The sequence below is a fragment of the Penaeus chinensis genome, chromosome 25, assembly GCF_019202785.1.
Source record: "Penaeus chinensis breed Huanghai No. 1 chromosome 25, ASM1920278v2, whole genome shotgun sequence".
In the NCBI taxonomy this organism is placed as follows: domain Eukaryota; kingdom Metazoa; phylum Arthropoda; class Malacostraca; order Decapoda; family Penaeidae; genus Penaeus; species Penaeus chinensis.
The window spans coordinates 6041556-6059055 of record NC_061843.1 but is presented as its reverse complement, the minus strand read 5'-3'; the positions used below and the strand labels follow the sequence as shown (position 1 = coordinate 6059055).

Below are 17500 nucleotides of genomic sequence, written 5' to 3'. Positions count from 1 at the left end.
CAAATGCATCGTTGAGGAGACAAGATCCCCATCTCTATCGACAATCTTGATTTGGTAGTCCCGATGGCAGGGCATGAAGTATATCAGGGAAATCATGGGGTAAAACACGACCCCCGCGGTTGTTAAGCGAAACGTCCCAACCCAACATCCAACCTCACCTGACACCGTGGTTTATATTCCCTAGCCAGGGGGCTCTGCTTCCTGGACCCCTGTGGTAATATATACGTCCCCCCTAGACCCCCGTGGTAGTATAGGCCTTCAGAATTCCCCCTCGCAGTGTAAACAAGATGAGTGATTTAGCCAAAATTGGGGGATCTTGGGAAGCATTGGCACACATATTGCCATAGAGGAACTTTGTCTTGGTTTGTATTGTTCTATCATTTCATGTAGGTTTTATTACCCAACTCTGCCACTACCTTATACTACATATTGTCCAATTGATGAATTGTATGAATAAGGTCATAAATAGTATAATTACTATTAATTAATAAAAAGTATTGATAGGCATTAAAAGTAGGTAAGTCTGCCTTAGATAAATTTGCATTAAATTCAATAGTGCAATAAATTCAAATGATAATTATAATAAATGCAATAAATTCAAATGGCCTAAGTAAGCCTAGAGACATGAAATTAAAACCCAAATAACTAATTAACTGTAAAATTATTGACATGTAATATTAAGCAGAGTGATAGGAATTAAAAAGAAGAAATAACAGTTAGTCAAAAATTAGAATCAAACATAATGACTGGAAAAAAGACAAGGGCTTATTCAATGTCAGTGGATCTATGACTTTTCATGGAAGAGACAGCTCGGGCACCCATCAACCCTCCCCTCGGGCAGTGCGTGAGAGGCGTGCCCAGTCACGGCAATTTAGACTGTTGAATGAATTTTGGGTATTTGTTACTGAGAGCGACACACCCTCCAGAGACGAAGTCCAAAAACCAGGGTATCATGCGAAGCCAAAATCCAAACCTACTCTTTCCTACCTTCTATTTATTCCATAGATTGGGGGGCAACCTCCCCCCCTGTACCCCCCTTTGTTAACACTTTGTGCCTACTTAAAGGAAACACGAGATTAAGACCTCTGGCTGTGTGAGGGTGTTGCCGCTATTTTCGTCATTTCTTGGGAAATATGAGGCCGCTGCAGGTGTACTTATATATCTTTTTACTCTATTTACTATGTTGTATAAGATGGCAGTGTCCGTTTTTCTCTATTTCTGTGTGTTGCCCTTGGTAACATTAACCAAATTTTGTGACGTGGAGTTGGGGACTGTAAAGAAATACTGTGTGTGCCAAATATACCAACATGATAGTGAGAACCACTAATCTTTTATTGTATATTTTATATAAAAAAAAAAAAAAAATTCCAATGAATATTTCAGTCTAGACCAAAATGATTGACTTTTTATTTGACTATACATTACGATAATGCCTTTCAGTGATGGAGCCAAGTACCTGTGCGAACTTCTGGAGCCGCTTCCAAAAGACGAACACGAAGAATGGATCGAAAAAGTTGTGGAGGCCGTTCAAAAGCTACCCATTAATTCCACGATGATATCAAAGGATGCTATTCATAAGGCGGCTCAGGTAAGATATTTTCTTTTTGTTTGTTGTGATAATGTGAAAAGGTAATTGTCTAAAGATTTACAAATGAAGTGATACATGTAAAAAGTGAGTGAATAATAAATCTGTTCACAGAGTTTACTACTACAGGAACTTATGATTTGATTTCTTTTTCAGGATGTTAGTGCATCAGAAAACGATGATATGGAAAACCTTCTTCAAATAATTGACATCTTCAAAGTTCCAAAGTTAATGTACCATATTGAGAGACGAAAATTCATGCTAGCACCCACTGTTGCAAGGAATCTTCATGGGGATGCACCAGATAAGGCAACACTCTTTAGAGACAGGTATTGGTTTACAAATTATGGCACTGTAGATATGTGATTAATGATATATTTTCATTTGAACAGAGATACAAATCAGTAATGTGTATTGAGACTCAGCTAAGTCAAAAGAGGAATACAAAAATGTCACATTCAAGTCAGACTCAACTCATTAAATAATACAATTGATATGATTCATTTTTATTTTTACTCTTATAATGAGGAGTCTACTCTAACTCTAGAAGTCAGGAAGATTTTTATTCCTTTTAGATTTAGCTGTTTAAGTAAATAGACATCTGATAATGAATGACTGGGATGGTATTAAACACAATTATATTGAGGAAATATGTTAATGAATGTGCTTCATATTTGCAATGAGTAAAGATTGACTCATTTCCCCTGTTTACCTCCTTTTCTATTTTATTTATTGTTAAAACCTAAATCCTAATAAGTTATATAGTAGTATATATAGTTTTCCTTTCTGTTAATTAATTCCCCATTCCTGATAGAATTTATATTAGTTTGTCTTTAGAGAAGCAAACATTCAAGCATTCTTGATTTCAATGAATGATTAGGTACACCATGGTATATCAACGTACATGCAACCATGAGCTTTTTCGCCGTACTTCAGTGGGTGCCAATGAGGATAAGAGATTTGGTCTGATGAAGGTAGAGTATTGGAAAAGTAAAATTATAAGTGGTGAATTATTGTTAATTCTGATTGATATATGAACTATAATTTTTATAACTATTATTTAAACTATTGAACATACTCTTTCCAGTTTCAAGAAATGTAAAGGTACCAGGACTCCCATGACATTATATCTTTCATTTAATGATACTAGGTTGAGTTCCTGTTAGGATCAAGCAGTCGGCAGGATGATGTAGTGGTATTAGGCCTGTTAACTCAGTTAGTGGAGGGCCAGCATCATTTGGAGGATGACACAGGAGCTGTGACTCTTAACCTGACTAACTCCAAGTTTCACACGGGTATGTTCTGTGTAAACTCGTCACAGGCTAGTCAGGCTTCACATTAAAGTATATTGCCAGCATTACTGTGCTTGCTTTAATGAAATGTTTGAACTGCCCTGTCCTATTCCTTGTCATTATATCACCTCAGAAAATACGTATTGTTTTCTCCCGCAAGAGAGTACTTATAGTTATTATTATTCCTAGGTTTGTTTACTCAAAACTGTTTTGTCCTGGTGGAGGGTTGGTATGAAGATGGTGTACTACAAGCCAATGCTGTGGGCCTCCCTCCTCCTGAAACACCAAACTCAACAAGGTGAGTTATTGTAAAATTATGTTATGGCTTACAGTAAAAATGTAAACCTTTTTATGTTTAGTGTACTGTAAAAAGAGAACACAATTTTTTCCTGACATAGTCATATATTAGTATCATGGTGTTTATTAATTGCAATACAAAATATGCATTTTTACCATGAGGATTGATAATTAAAACTAATCTATAAACATTTATGACATAAATGAGAATGAATAACTTCATTAAGCAAGAGATAAAACTGATGCATTTCAAATCATCTGATGAAGATTTAAATCAAAGCCTGTTAGTTACATCTCATGCTTTGTAATGTTATTCTCATTTATGCCTTTTCTACATTTTTTTCAGTAACCATATTCATCATTTTTGTTGACTAAGCAGTGTCTTTTGTTACCTATAGAGCACTTTTGGGGAATGTGAACTACTTTGGAGGCCAAGGAAATGTTTGCGCAAAAAATGTTCTCAAGCTACAGCAAGCAGAACAGGAGAACCAAGAGGCTATGTTTGTGGTGCTGTCAGATCTTTGGTTGGATAAGATAAAGGTGTGTGTCTTTTTTATAAGAATACACGCTGCTTACTAGTTATTTTATGCAGTTTTTCAAACTCATTTTATTATGACCCAGTTTGATTTCATGATCCCAGATTATGACCCAATTAATTACCCTATCCTCATCCTGTTCAGGCCTGCCTGATTGCCCCCTTCCTTTCTCTCTCTCTCTCTCTCTCTCTCTCTCTCTCGCTCTCGCTCTCGCTCTCGCTCTCTCTCTCGCTCTCTCTCTCGCTCTCTCTCTCGCTCTCTCTCTCGCTCTCTCTCTCGCTCTCTCTCTCGCTCTCTTTCTCTCTCTCTCTCTCTCTCTCTCTCTCTCTCTCTCTCTCTCTCTCTCTCTCTCTCTCTCTCTCTCTCTCTCTCTCTCTCTCTCTCTCTCTCTCTCTCTCTCTCTCTCTCTCTCTCTCTCTCTCTCTCTCTCCTCCTTCCTCCCTTCCTCCCTCCCTCCCTCCCTCCCTCCCTCCCTCTCTCTCTCTCTCTCTCTCTCTCTCTCTCTCTCTCTCTCTCTCTCTCTCTCTCTCTCTCTCTCACTCTCCCTCTCCCTCTCTCCCTCTCTCCCTCCCTCCCTCCCTCCCTCCCTCCCTCCCTCCCTCCCTCCCTCCCTCCCTCCCTTCCTCCCTCCCTTCCTCCCTCTCTTGCTCCCTCTCTTGCTCCCTCTCTTCCTCCCTCCCTCCCTCCCTCCCTCCCTCCCTCCCTCCCTCCCTCCCTCCCTCCCTCCTCCCTTCCTCCCTCCCTCCCTCCCTTCCTCCCTCTCTTGCTCCCTCCCTCCCTCCCTCCCTCCCTCCCTTCCTCCCTCTCTTGCTCCCTCCCTCCCTCCCTCCCTCCCTCCCTCCCTCCCTCCCTTTCTTCCCCTGTCCCTCCCTCCCATGGAATAAACACTGCACCAGCTTTGTGTTGCTCCAGAAAGGTTTTCTCTTAGAATGAGCAAGTGGGACAGGACATGTCACATCCTTTCTTGCTCTCTTTTGTTAATTTGTTGTATATATATATATATATATATATATATATATATATATATATATATATATATATATATATTTTATATATTAGAACTACTTTTATATTAGTCATATTGTTGTATTTCATCATATTGATAGATTTATATTACCCATATGACAGGCTTTATAAATGTTGTGATAGATTGAAATTGTAGCATTTTGTCCATAAGACCTCATAATAGAAGTAATTTAGTTTTATGGGAGAGCAAAAAATAATCATGACCAACAAAAAGAAAATGAAGTAAAGAGGGAATATGAAGTTGACTTGTGTTTACAGCTGTGAGTGCCACTGTTCTAAGCAGCTTTACTGGCACAAACAAACCCAGAATTAATTATATTAATTTTGGTTGTAATTGTTTCATTTTCTATTTTCTTAACTTTTTTTTTCTTTTTTATCCAAATTAGGTAATGGAAAAGTTGAGAACACTTTTCACTGGCTATGCACAGTTTCCACCAACAGCATTTATATTTTGTGGTAATTTCTTATCAGCTTGCCATGGATCTCAGCAGGTTAGTGAATATTTTCTGTGTGTATGATATATACATCATCATTTGTGGCACTTGGTATCAGGATGCCTACACACCTGTACACCCATACCACCCCCCCCACATACACACATATGCACACACACATGCAATCATGCAGGCTGGTATTTAACTTGCAACCCCCACTCCCAAACAGACACTTACAAAACAGTAAATTGATAAATAAATTTAGATATAATATTAATGATGAATTCTGTCTTTATGTCCAAAAGTTAACTACAAAGCATCGGCAAGTGTAGTTTAGAAGCCTGGCTCATTTATTGATATGTATGAAATATCCCACTTTCCTCTATGAGTGTTAGATTATCCCTCTACCCTAAGATATCCTAATGCTTTTCTTGCCAATGTTATCTTATGAAACCTTTCAGGCTACAGATGTTCGTCAAGCACTGTCTGCATTGGGTGACCTTATTGCTGAATTCCCAGATCTGCAGACCAATTCCAAGTTTATATTTGTGCCTGGGCCGAGTGACCCTGGCCCAAGTAACATATTCCCAAGGTATCTTAGAATAAAATTACTCCGGTTAATGCATCCAGCTTTCAATATGTTGATAATTTTACTAAACGTCCTTGTGGTGAGATTATGCTGTAACTTATTGGTAAAAAGATTAGAATAGGTAATATATATTTTTAATATTTTTTGCTGTTAAAACTTCAGCATCAGGCAAAAGAAAAAATACAGTATGCAGTGCTGTAGGCACTGCATACTGTATTTCAATTTTGTGACACTCATTTATATGTTAGTTGTAGAAAAATCTGGGCTTTATTTTCACCTAATGGTGTGAATATATAATTTTTTATATGGTTATATGGCATAATTTGGTATTCATTTTGCAGTTATTAATTGGCTTAAATAAATAGGTGAACATTATTAATTATATTTATTGTACCTTTGTTTCCAGACCTCCCTTACCTAACTATGTAACAGATGGAATCAGACGGAAAGTGTCAAATGCAGAATTTGTGAGCAACCCATGCCGTCTCCTATACTGCACACAAGAGATTGTTATCTTCCGAGAGAACATTGTAGCTAAAATGTGCCGCAACTGTGTTTATTTTCCAAATAACTCAGATGATATTCCTGCTCATGTAAGTCATACTATTTTTTTAAGTTATTAACTACACTGAACATGTCACAGACGAGGGAACAAAATTTAACAAAGATATATTACTTCATGTTGAATTACTAAAGAGATATCACTGTTTATCTGCTTTTGCAAGAGTTTCTGCTATTTGGATTTTTAAGAATGTATAAGAAGAAAAATATAGATTATGTTAGTCTGCAATTCCATTAATGTTTCATGAATTTTCAAGTGATTTATATATAATTGTTATAATCAGGTGAAACAGACTGAAATATTTGTATCTGTTTCCCTACATGGATAAATTGTCAATTGTATATTATCAGTAAAATACAATCAATTGCCATTAACTTTTTCTTTATTCTTTGTCTCTTTCTAGTTTGCAAAGACTATGGTCTGCCAAGCTCATCTTGCCCCGTTGCCTCTTCATGTCGTGCCTGTATACTGGGGGCTAGACCACTGCCTTGCATTGCATCCCACTCCAGACCTCATTATTACAGCTGATAAGGGAGATGCCTTCACTACAGTACAAAATCAGTGCATTGTTATGAATCCAGTTAGTATTATTTTATTGCATAGTACATATAGAAAGGTTTGTGCAAATTTAAATAGAACATTTTAATTGAATCAAGTTCTTTGACTTTATTTAAATTATGTTTTAACATTTCATCCCACTGTTTCATAATTGCAATAGTTTATCAACTTCAGATTTACAGATTTTAGTAAAAAGTACTGCCATTGCTATGCAATCTTTACATCATTGTTTATTTTTCTATTGCAGGGTTCATTTTCAAAGACAGACTTCTCCTTCAAGGTATACATGCCTGCTTCCAGACAAGTGGAGGACAGCCAAATTGGAGATGAGGATATGTAGGAAATCCTTTTCCTAATTTTAAGAAAAGTTTATATCACTAATTGTAGAAGAAATTGTATATTTAAATAAATACTGGAAAAAAAAAACTATCTTAAAGAATCCTTTTTTTTTTTTTTTTTTTTTTTTTTTTTTTTTTTTTTTTGTGTGTGTGTGTGTGTGTGTGTGTGTGTGTGTGTGTGTGTGTGTGTGTGTGTGTGTGTGTGTGTGTGTGTGTGTGTGTGTGTGTGTGCGCGACTAAAAGCTGGGCATATATGGCTCATAGAATGAATATAAATGGAGGTAAGTACATACACAGCAATGGGAGCAAAAATGATTAAATGCTTTACTGTCAGTTGCAAGAGAAACACCAAAACAGATTTGAGTCAGAGTAAGTGGATAAAGAAGAAATAAACACAAAGAAACAAATATATCTACCCTACATTAACTTTCCATAGTCTTCTATGACTTCTAGAAGTGACCAAAATAAGAAGTACAGAGTAAGGTGCGAGACTGAGTTATAAGAAAAAAATATATAAACTGACCAAATCTCACAATATGTTTTGAATTCAAGAATACTACAAATAGATAGAACCACAGTGAAGAGAAATGTATAAGGATTCAAGAACCTTTCTTGTGCTTTGCATGGCTGAGCTGTTCTTTGTGATTTTCGTTGATTGACAAGTTTTGATGAGCTTTTCAACATTTAAACATTAAGTTCACAGTTCACAGACAGAGAAAATGGAGTTAAAGAAGGGAAGCTTTCTTTTCCTCAATCCCTGTACCATAGTATGTGACTATACAGAGGTAATTTTGGTATCCTACTTGTATGTGCATAACAAAACTACTATTGGTCATATTTAGAAAAGATATGAATGAGAATGAATATTTTCATAATACAAGAGATATGTTTAAAACATTAAATACATCTTTTGTATTGTGAAGATATTCATTCTCAATGATACCTTTTCTACATTTGTCTACATAAATACGGTTCATACTATTGGTTGATTAACTATCTATTTTATTTATTTATTTTGCCCAACACTAGATGATTATACCACGTTATAACCATAATTAAAGCATTTAATTCTGACCATGCTTGTAGATATTGTTGAGAATATACGGCAAATATTTTTGTAATTGATTTGCTTGTAGATGAACCTTATATAATGGTTTATAAAGGTAATTTGAAAAAAAAAAATGCATATCAGTATCTGATGGTACAGATTTATATATGCCTTTGCCTTGTGGAGCTTGTGGTGTCACACTTAAATTTGCATGACGAAACTACCTTGTGGGTTTTACGTCCCACCTCTGATTATAAATGAAATTTGACGATTCATACAAGAAATGTGATAGGAAAAAAATACAATGCAAACCAGAATAACTGGTGGGGGAAGGGGAAATAATCAGATAGATTATAGTTACCCATCGAAATCTATAAAAGAAAACGAGGTAGTATTAAGGGGTAACTATAACATTGATAAATTCCGTTAGAGAACTGATTTTTTTAAAGAAATATTTTCTGTAATAAGAACGAAACCTCCACTAAATACAGCGGTAATTTGATCTTGAGCTCCTTACCGAGGGTCCCCATTCTTGCACCTCTTGCACTGAGACAAAGGCAGGAGAAGGTTGCTATAAAGACATCTTGCAAGATGCTGACCGACTTATCTAGTATCAACTTTTATGACTCACACCCAAGATACTGTATCTATTTGATGAAAGAGAATCTCGCGGGACAGGATATATAACTATTTTATCATGTCTGTTTCTTCAGGAATATCATATGACCGAACCACATGACCTTTACAGGACAGGGTATATAACTATTTCACTGATTTACTTTTACAAGGAATATAACAAGACAGCCCATTATGTGAACCCCATCACTCTTGATTCCAGCTAAATTACACGTCAAAAATCCCGCAGGCTAGTTTCTCATGGGTACATGAGTCCACCACCAAATAGAGTCATATATATATGCGATTATATGATTACTCCCACATGCTAATAGAAATAGGTATAATCAGGGAATGTACTGATGCTGTGGTTCAGCGGGTGAAGGGGAGGGACACCCTTTTAGGATTTTAACTTTGGTACCGTAAGTTGAATAATTTATGAAGGAATTGTAACCATATGTGAAACGTTTCAGTCATATGAGACATCGTGAAACCCTTGCAATATTGATGTCCCAGGTAATCTATACATTTTTTTTTTTTTTTTTTTATTGTGGTAGTTTATCTATCTCCTTCCTTTGACTACTGATCCACGGTTTAACCTTTCCAATCTACTCGACAAAGATATTCTCCTTGACTGTCGTACTTTTAAATGAAATGGCAGTTTGAGAAAAAAGTGGTAACACATTTAAAATCAAGCTCAAGAATACCCATTTTTTTTAAATTTCACTAATGTGGAGTTGCATATATACTCAGCTCATATATTCTAATGGTAAGCATTCAAGGAACCGCAAGATCCGAAAAAAACAAAAAAATGGTTGGGACAAAGAATAAGTCTAAATATTTTCTTGGACTCTGGGTTGGGAAATTCTTTCAAGATATCTCTCGTAGATATATCAGACCCTCTGTCTACGCCCCTTGTAATGTATTCATTTCACCCTATGTAGGATATTTTGATGAGATTTTAAAATATATATTTATTTGCGCATTAATGAAAACTGAAAAAATACCGGTTGTGATATATAACCCTTGTTAATATTATGTCTCTGCATTTATTATATTTCGCTATTACAGGAAATTGACCAACTACAACTTGTGAATAGTAACTAACATTGTTTTACCCCCACCTGTTATCAAGTATATGTTTTATTCATTCGAAAAAAAATTCAAAGAATACTACGGACGTATACAATATTTAGGTCTTTTTATGCCATTATACTTTAAAAAAAACTCTGAAACAAACTTTATATGATATCATAAAGAAAAATAGAAAAACACATATTATCATAAAGTCGAAATAGAATTAGAGAAAAAAAAAGTTTTGTACCTGTATCCCCACTCAAGGCTCAATAGTAAACACGTTGAGGGCAACACGTGTGACCCGCAGCCGATATTTTCCATATTTTGTATTTAACGCTGCAATTACACAGAATTCACCACAATGCAACAGAGTGACGATGTGAGTTTCTGTTTCTGCTTATTTCTATGGTATAATATTGTTTCAGAGTTATTGTTTTCATATAGAAGTTATAAGTAAAATTTCAGCTTCGTAGATAAGTGGAACCAAGTTAGTACAATTAAGTATATTGTTTCCCGTAAAAAGTGCATGTTATGTGGGGAATCAGATACGATTGTTTGTTGAGATTATGCAATTGTTAAGTTTGAAGCACATTTTGTAGAATGCGAAATATATAATTGTTATAATTCTGTTTTGTTCTGGAGAGTGAATTTCCCTATATAGCACGAGGTAAAATTTGCATGAAATGGACGAAACAACAGAAATAAGATACTTTTCATCTATAAGAATAAGGAAATTGTGCAAGTTGATCATAAGACATAATGACGCTATCCTCACAAAAAGGGAGAAACTACGCTCACTGATACATTAAATAATCTGCACGGGCCAAGAATAGTGTCAGAAATTAAGAAAATTAGTTGCGATAAATATTTCATAGAGGATGAGTCCATTGTGAATGGGTGTGGTCCAGGGTTTTAGCCTCCAACAAGGAAATACAGCAATAGGGTAGGGGTAGGAGATGTAGTACCTGTACAGGGAAGGTTTTTGGTTCATACTATGATGTTTGTGAATTCCCTGGATTGGCTGGTGTAATAGGGACTTTGCCTGAGAGGGTTTAGTCACTTCGTAAACACTTACTAATACTTTCACTTACATCATCTGCGATGGAAAACAACAACAGATCACAAATATTACGGTGAATAATTGAGATTAGGAATAATAATTGCAAGATTGGAGTGTATGAAACTAAAAACTATTGAATTCTGGTTCAGGTGCTACATTTGAGTTTGGGAAATTTTGTAAGAGATGCAACCTTAGTGTTTGGGTATGTGGCTGTAGTTACAAATTTCATTTAGTTTTGTTTGTTAATGTCCATTTATGATTTGATATGATTTAAGAAAATTAAGGTTAAAATATAGAGGATCAATGCTTGCTATATTTTATAATAAATTATATATTTTATATGCCTATAAGTATTTAAATTTTGTATCAGTCAATTTTTTAAATATGCCTATGATAAACATTTAAATTTTATATCACAAACAATTTATTTAAGTTGCTTACAATATTTACAGGATTAGACAATACACTGGCTAAGAAAATATGAAAATTGGTAGGAGTACTGGGGGTAAAATGAGTTAGGAAGCTTTTTATTTCATACAGTGATCTTTGTTATTGTTTGTGTTTTTGGATGATGTTCATATGTGTGAAGGTTTGAATTTGGGAACTGACTCTTTTATGGATGCTTCCCTGTTGTAAACTTTTATCTAAGTGACATATTCCCATTCACTATTGTGTAACTAACATGGTGGAAGTGAAATGTCACTGCATTCACATTTGCATTTGAACTTGGACCTAATTTTTCTAAGCTCTCTAGATATTTACTGTGTGGTCTCAATTACTGTACTGACCCCATATATAACATTATTACAGTATGTTTACTAATTTGTGTATTTACCATGCTATTTTGAAAATGATGATTTCATAACTATCAGTGGCTGATCTTCAATGTTTTACAATTCACATATTCTATAAATAATAATAATAATATTTTAGAATATTTTATGAACAGATATTTATGGCTACAGCTATTTATGATAATCTGCTCAAGTGCAATTTCATGATTTTTGACAGCTGTGCTCTTAGACATTTTTTATTTTAAGTCTTTATTGTGGTGTATTACATATATATTTTTATTCTACCATCTTTCTGTTTCAGCTTGTGTTACAATTTCCCTGCTATACTTCATACCCTCCCCTACTATTGGGACTAACAAATCAAGATATTGGCTGTGTTCAATATTGCACTATTCAAAACTGCTATGTCTATACTGTACACCTTTAAATCTCATGGAATATAGCATTAAAAAAAAAAGTTACTCATACAAAAAAAATGGCTGTTTGTTTTAGTTTTTATTGTCATTTACTTTGGGATTTGCAAATAAAGTTTGGTATTATGATTAACCAAATCAGCTCACAGTAATAAAAGATCATCCAACGTCTTTACACATAGATGGCTCTACAAATGCATAGTCACCAAGGAGTCCGTTTTTAGTCTTACTTATCTCTCCTGTTTACCCATTTCCTTGATTTTTTGAAGGTTTCATTGTATTATTTTATTATCTTTAATATTATTAATATTTTAATAACAATTTAATAACCATAACATCAGTAAGAATAATAGCAATGTCAATATTAACAGTATTAGAAAGAAAAACACATTTTCCCACAAATTCAAGGATTTGGGAAATCAGGTGCGGTTACTAGGGCTGAGCTCATGTGAAGCCATCTGTATGTAACAAAATTCACAAAAAAACTACAGGGGACAGTCCATAAACCTGTAGTCATTGGATTAACATACCTTGTAGTGATGATGTCAAGCAGTCACATTAATCCCCATGCCTTTGATGCTCCGGTAAAGGCTAACATACCCTTTATTTGTTCTGGAAATAATCTTGTCTGGTTTCATACTAGGTGATTAACTGCTAGGGACAAAATTTCATTGTCATTATTTCGCATTCACACCTCTATGGGTGATATTTAACTCTCAAGTCATTGTAGTTATAAAGAGGAAAAATCATTATGAAGTCTCTGCAAAACTGTATAGCTTCAGCATAGAACTGTTTAAGATACCATTGGTATAGATGTTCCGAAAAACTAAATCATCTTTCATGTTTGCAGTATTAGTGCTCCTCTATAATGTGGTTTATTTGGTGCCCTAGTGGCTATGTCACAATGTCAGTAGGTAAAGAATTGCACTGTTAAGAAAGCTGACCATCCTCCCAGTATTAACTGAATGACAAATAAGAAAGTTGCAGAATAGACTACAATTTCTTGCTTTAGTTAAGACAGGATATACATGAATGGAAAAATCATTACAGCTGTGACTGAAACCGAATGCTTTGTAGTGTATGTTGCCATTTTGGAATTAATTATTAATTGTACTGATAACTTTCATTCACATCTGATTATTTTTTCCACCTATATTTACATTCTCAAATATATATACATTCTCATAATTCTCAAATATATGGAACTATCTCATTAGATTTATGAAGGAGTGCAAAGTCAGACTTGTGAGTTTTGTGTGCATTTTTTATTTAGTTATATATAATATTTTCCTTTCTTGATGTTATTCCTTTTTCTTCAGGTGGTGTGGACCATCATCAACAAGTCATTTTGTTCCTTTAAGATTTCGTAAGTAACCCATTTTTGTTGTTTTATTTGATTGATGAGATGTTTTATATCTGCAATAAAAAAAAATTTCATTCTACTTTATTTCCCACATCAGTAATTAATATTCATATATTGTACATTGTATATCCACAGCACTCTATCACAAAAATTTTGCCGAAATGAATTCAACTTGACTGGGCTGTGCAGTAGAAGTTCCTGCCCACTTGCCAACAGCCAGTATGCTACAGTAAGAGAAGAAAAGGGTATCATATATCTGTATATGAGAACAGCAGAAAGGTGATATTTCCTCTAGTAGTCTTAATTTTAATGTTTGCTTTTAAATTTTTAACAAAGTACTTGGTTTCTTTTAGCTTTGGGTGACATTTCATTTATACATTGTTCTTAACATATACGTCTTATATAAGAATATTTCCTTTTTTATGTAGTACACCAGCATTTGCATTTTCTCTATAGATGAGGCTAACTTATATCAGTCTTTTGATTCACAAAGTAAAGTTTAAAATGGGTATTGACTATTGTATTTTGATAAAAAAGGACTTTGATATTTTGCTTCCATTAGTTATTCTTTAGATAGGTGACTTTTGTGGTGTAGATGAATATTAACAGAAATATAGTAAGATCTTGTACACATGCACCACTCCAGCTATATGTAAGAACATTTACTGTTTCATACTAGAAAAATTTGGCTCTATGCATTACCTGTGTAATATGCTTTCTGTGTTATTCCTTTTATGCTGAATGGCAATTACTATCTCTATTTTTTTTTTAGCTTTCAGCACATTAGATACTTAAACTTCAATTATTTTAATAATTTTTATTGAATATGCTTTATGAACACTAAAACAAACTTAGGAATCACTTAAAAGGATTATCATTGCGTGACACTAAATATACCACAGTTAATAGGCTAACAGTAACTGTAACTTTACATGATGAAAGGAGAGAAAAAATCTGTATAACAGGAAGTTATTAAAGTAATCTATGTGTGGAAGATGGCATACATATGGGGTGGATTTCTTACCCTGTTTGTATTTTTACAGATGCCCATTCCCAGCAAGACAGTGGGAGAAGGTCAAACTTTCCCGGAACTTTGTCAAAGCTCTGCAACAAATAGACGAAAATCTGGTGTTCTGGAAGAAGTATTTCCGTCAAAAATGCAGACAGAGGCTTCTGAAAATCACACAGTATCTGACTCGTATGAGAAAGCTGAAATTAGGAAGGAAGTAAGTGCTAGTGTTGTGTACATAACGTATGATTTCTGCTTGTATCCATGATAAGTTATTGCAGAGAATGTATTTTAAGCCACAGAATAAAGAAGGCTGGTTCGAGTACAAGTTAAAATAGATAAAAGAAGATATAGCTGATATGAAACAAAAGGATGTATGTAAGCAAGGTAACATTTAACTCCTAATTAACAAAGTTGAAACATGAATACATGTTTATTAATAAATTTAACAGAGTTGTTTCATCTCATATCATTCTAATTTTGATGTTTATAGTACACCTTTTTGAGGATGACTTGTATTGTGTTTTGTCCAGTATGCTATATACCAGAGAAGAACAATTGCCTTGTTTCATCTTTTAAGGGTCAGAAATTACAGCAGTAGAGAGATGAACTGAGAAAAGTGGGAAAAAAAAAAAATTGAGAAGTAAATTTAGGAATCCAAGATACTATTATAAGGAAATATTGACAGAAACTTACGACAGGAATTTATGATAGAGATTTTGATTCTTTTATTTATTGGGATTTGAAGTTACTAGGTAAATGTGTATATGTAATTGTAGTTTACTATTCTATTATCATTGTCATCATTTTTTAAATTTTATTTTATGAGAATTATGATCAATGACATATCTTTTTCTTTGTCATTATTGTTATTATTATCATGCTCACTATCATCAGTATTATTAACCCAATGTTTTTGGGCTGGCTTGAATGTTGCAGGCAGATGTTGTATGGACAACATGCTACGTCATACCATATATGCAATTCTGAAGTCCTGTTTTGTGGCTTTGATACAGACCTGTACAATAATATAAGCTTTGTGCTATTTGTGGCTTAAATTCATGTAAAATCTTCCAGCCTCCATATTGTGTAGTCCACAGAAGGAATGTAAACTGTGGATGAAATGGCAAGACATACATTTCTGCAATGAGACAGACTTTCTCATCAAAGCATGGTATTTATGCTTCTTGGAAGGCGTAGGATAATATTTATTTGTTCTTTCATTCACATATGAATATCATATACTATTCACAGATAACTAAAATAACTGGACCCTTTCAGGAAAAAATTAGTACCATTGAGACGGAAACAGGAAGTGCGATTGAAGAGACGTGAAGAGAAGGCTCTTGTTGCTGCTAGGATTGACAATGCTATTGAGAAACAGCTTCTGCAGAGACTCAAGGAAGGAACGGTAAGGAAGATCCCATGGAGTTTTGTGTCATGTCAGTATAATGGGAGATGAGAAGAACAAGAACATCTAACAGGGGGGGTGTGAATGATTGTGTGTGGGTATATGTATTTGTGCGTGTATGTATTTGACTACACTCATACACATACCTTTTATTTATTTATTTTGCTTTGCAGTATGAACGTATATACAACTTCCCACAAGAAGCCTTTGACGTAAGAGTTGATGGGGAAGAAGTAGAAAGCGACGTTGATGAAGTGGAGTATGATGAGGATAAGGAAGAAGAGGTGGAGACCGATGAAGATGTGGAAGGACAGTTGGAAAAGGAAGTTGTAAATGATGACGACGATGATGATGATGATGAAGATGATGATGATGATGATGAGGATGAGGTAAGTTTGTTTATTTATAGTTTGATTATTGTTAATTTATTATTATTAGGACAAAGGATAAAACAAAATTGCAGTTCTAGTAACACTTGCAAGGAAATCCCATCCTGAGTGGATTAAGACTGTCAATTCTCAACCACTGTGGTGAAAATTTTTCCCATCATGATTGGGTTAAAAGACTACCATGCATAAAAGCCCTAGAATATAATAATGATATGATTGTGCTGTCAGTTGGATGGTGTAATAGTGTTTTTAAAATTAGTGAGATCTATTTGATTGCTTCACTGTTTTGTTTCTTTATCAACCCCTGTGATCTGGATGATGAGACCATTACGTCATGGAGGGTGGGTATGTAGGAAGGGGATCATGCATTATTTCCTATAAGAATAAGTGTGGAATGTACCATCCATGAGCCATGGCTGGAAGCTCTAGGAGGATGCTATTTCCATGTTCAAGATCTTATTCCTGCCCTGCTGAGCAAGGTTGTATTACAGAATACCTAATATTAAAAAAAAAAAGAGACAAATAACAAAATGTTCTTTATGGTTATTATTATTGCACTGAATTAAGGACCACTTAGAGAGATGATATAAAGTCTGTGCAAAGAAAACCATCTATTACCATCTGGATACAGCATATCAAATTACAAATATAGACATTCGAAAATGGCAAAATGCAAAAAATGCTGGAGTCTTGTCACTGCACATGATAATTCATATGTGCCCGGCTTACTTGCCTGTTAATACTTTGTGTTTGCCAAAAATGGTGTACAGGAGAGTTATAAAACCATTAGGGTGTCTTGTGCTTTTGTATGTAAATGACATGGAAGTGTAGTCTGTTACTTTCTATTATTTTGTTGTGCTGGGATGGGATGAGGGAGTTGTTGAGCATGATGATAAGGGTGTGTTTGTACTCCCTTCATGTAATTTTTTAATGGCATGCTTGTTGATTTTTATGGTGAAACATTTTAAAATTGAGAGTAAGCATTGTGTAAGGGTTTGACCTTATTGTAGGTCATGTGTTGAGTGTTAATTTACATTTTGGTGGGTTAAGTTTGTAATGGCATCTGTGTAAAGGGAGGTTTGTATATTTGGGGGTGATGTCTGT

The 17500-nt window shown here is 34.7% G+C and overlaps 2 protein-coding genes across 2 annotated transcripts in view; both read left to right on the top strand.

The window, feature by feature from the left end:
• Window positions 1–7305, top strand: part of LOC125038579 (DNA polymerase epsilon subunit 2-like) — a 7976-nt gene extending 671 nt beyond the window's left edge. The window contains exons 2-12 of the mRNA XM_047632114.1: window positions 1441–1588; window positions 1742–1914; window positions 2466–2559; window positions 2736–2880; window positions 3067–3175; window positions 3573–3714; window positions 5123–5227; window positions 5632–5762; window positions 6166–6352; window positions 6725–6901; window positions 7127–7305. Of these exons, the coding sequence (XP_047488070.1) occupies window positions 1441–1588; window positions 1742–1914; window positions 2466–2559; window positions 2736–2880; window positions 3067–3175; window positions 3573–3714; window positions 5123–5227; window positions 5632–5762; window positions 6166–6352; window positions 6725–6901; window positions 7127–7219 (1504 nt within the window). The 3' untranslated portion in view covers window positions 7220–7305. The remainder of the gene's footprint in view (window positions 1–1440; window positions 1589–1741; window positions 1915–2465; window positions 2560–2735; window positions 2881–3066; window positions 3176–3572; window positions 3715–5122; window positions 5228–5631; window positions 5763–6165; window positions 6353–6724; window positions 6902–7126) is intronic.
• A 2910-nt stretch (window positions 7306–10215) lies between these two features.
• LOC125038766 (protein MAK16 homolog) overlaps window positions 10216–17500 on the top strand; it is a 10613-nt gene continuing 3328 nt past the window's right edge. Inside the window, exons 1-6 of the mRNA XM_047632352.1 lie at window positions 10216–10336; window positions 13544–13590; window positions 13723–13866; window positions 14631–14813; window positions 15878–16007; window positions 16181–16396. Coding sequence (XP_047488308.1) covers window positions 10319–10336; window positions 13544–13590; window positions 13723–13866; window positions 14631–14813; window positions 15878–16007; window positions 16181–16396 — 738 coding nt within the window. The 5' untranslated portion in view covers window positions 10216–10318. The remainder of the gene's footprint in view (window positions 10337–13543; window positions 13591–13722; window positions 13867–14630; window positions 14814–15877; window positions 16008–16180; window positions 16397–17500) is intronic.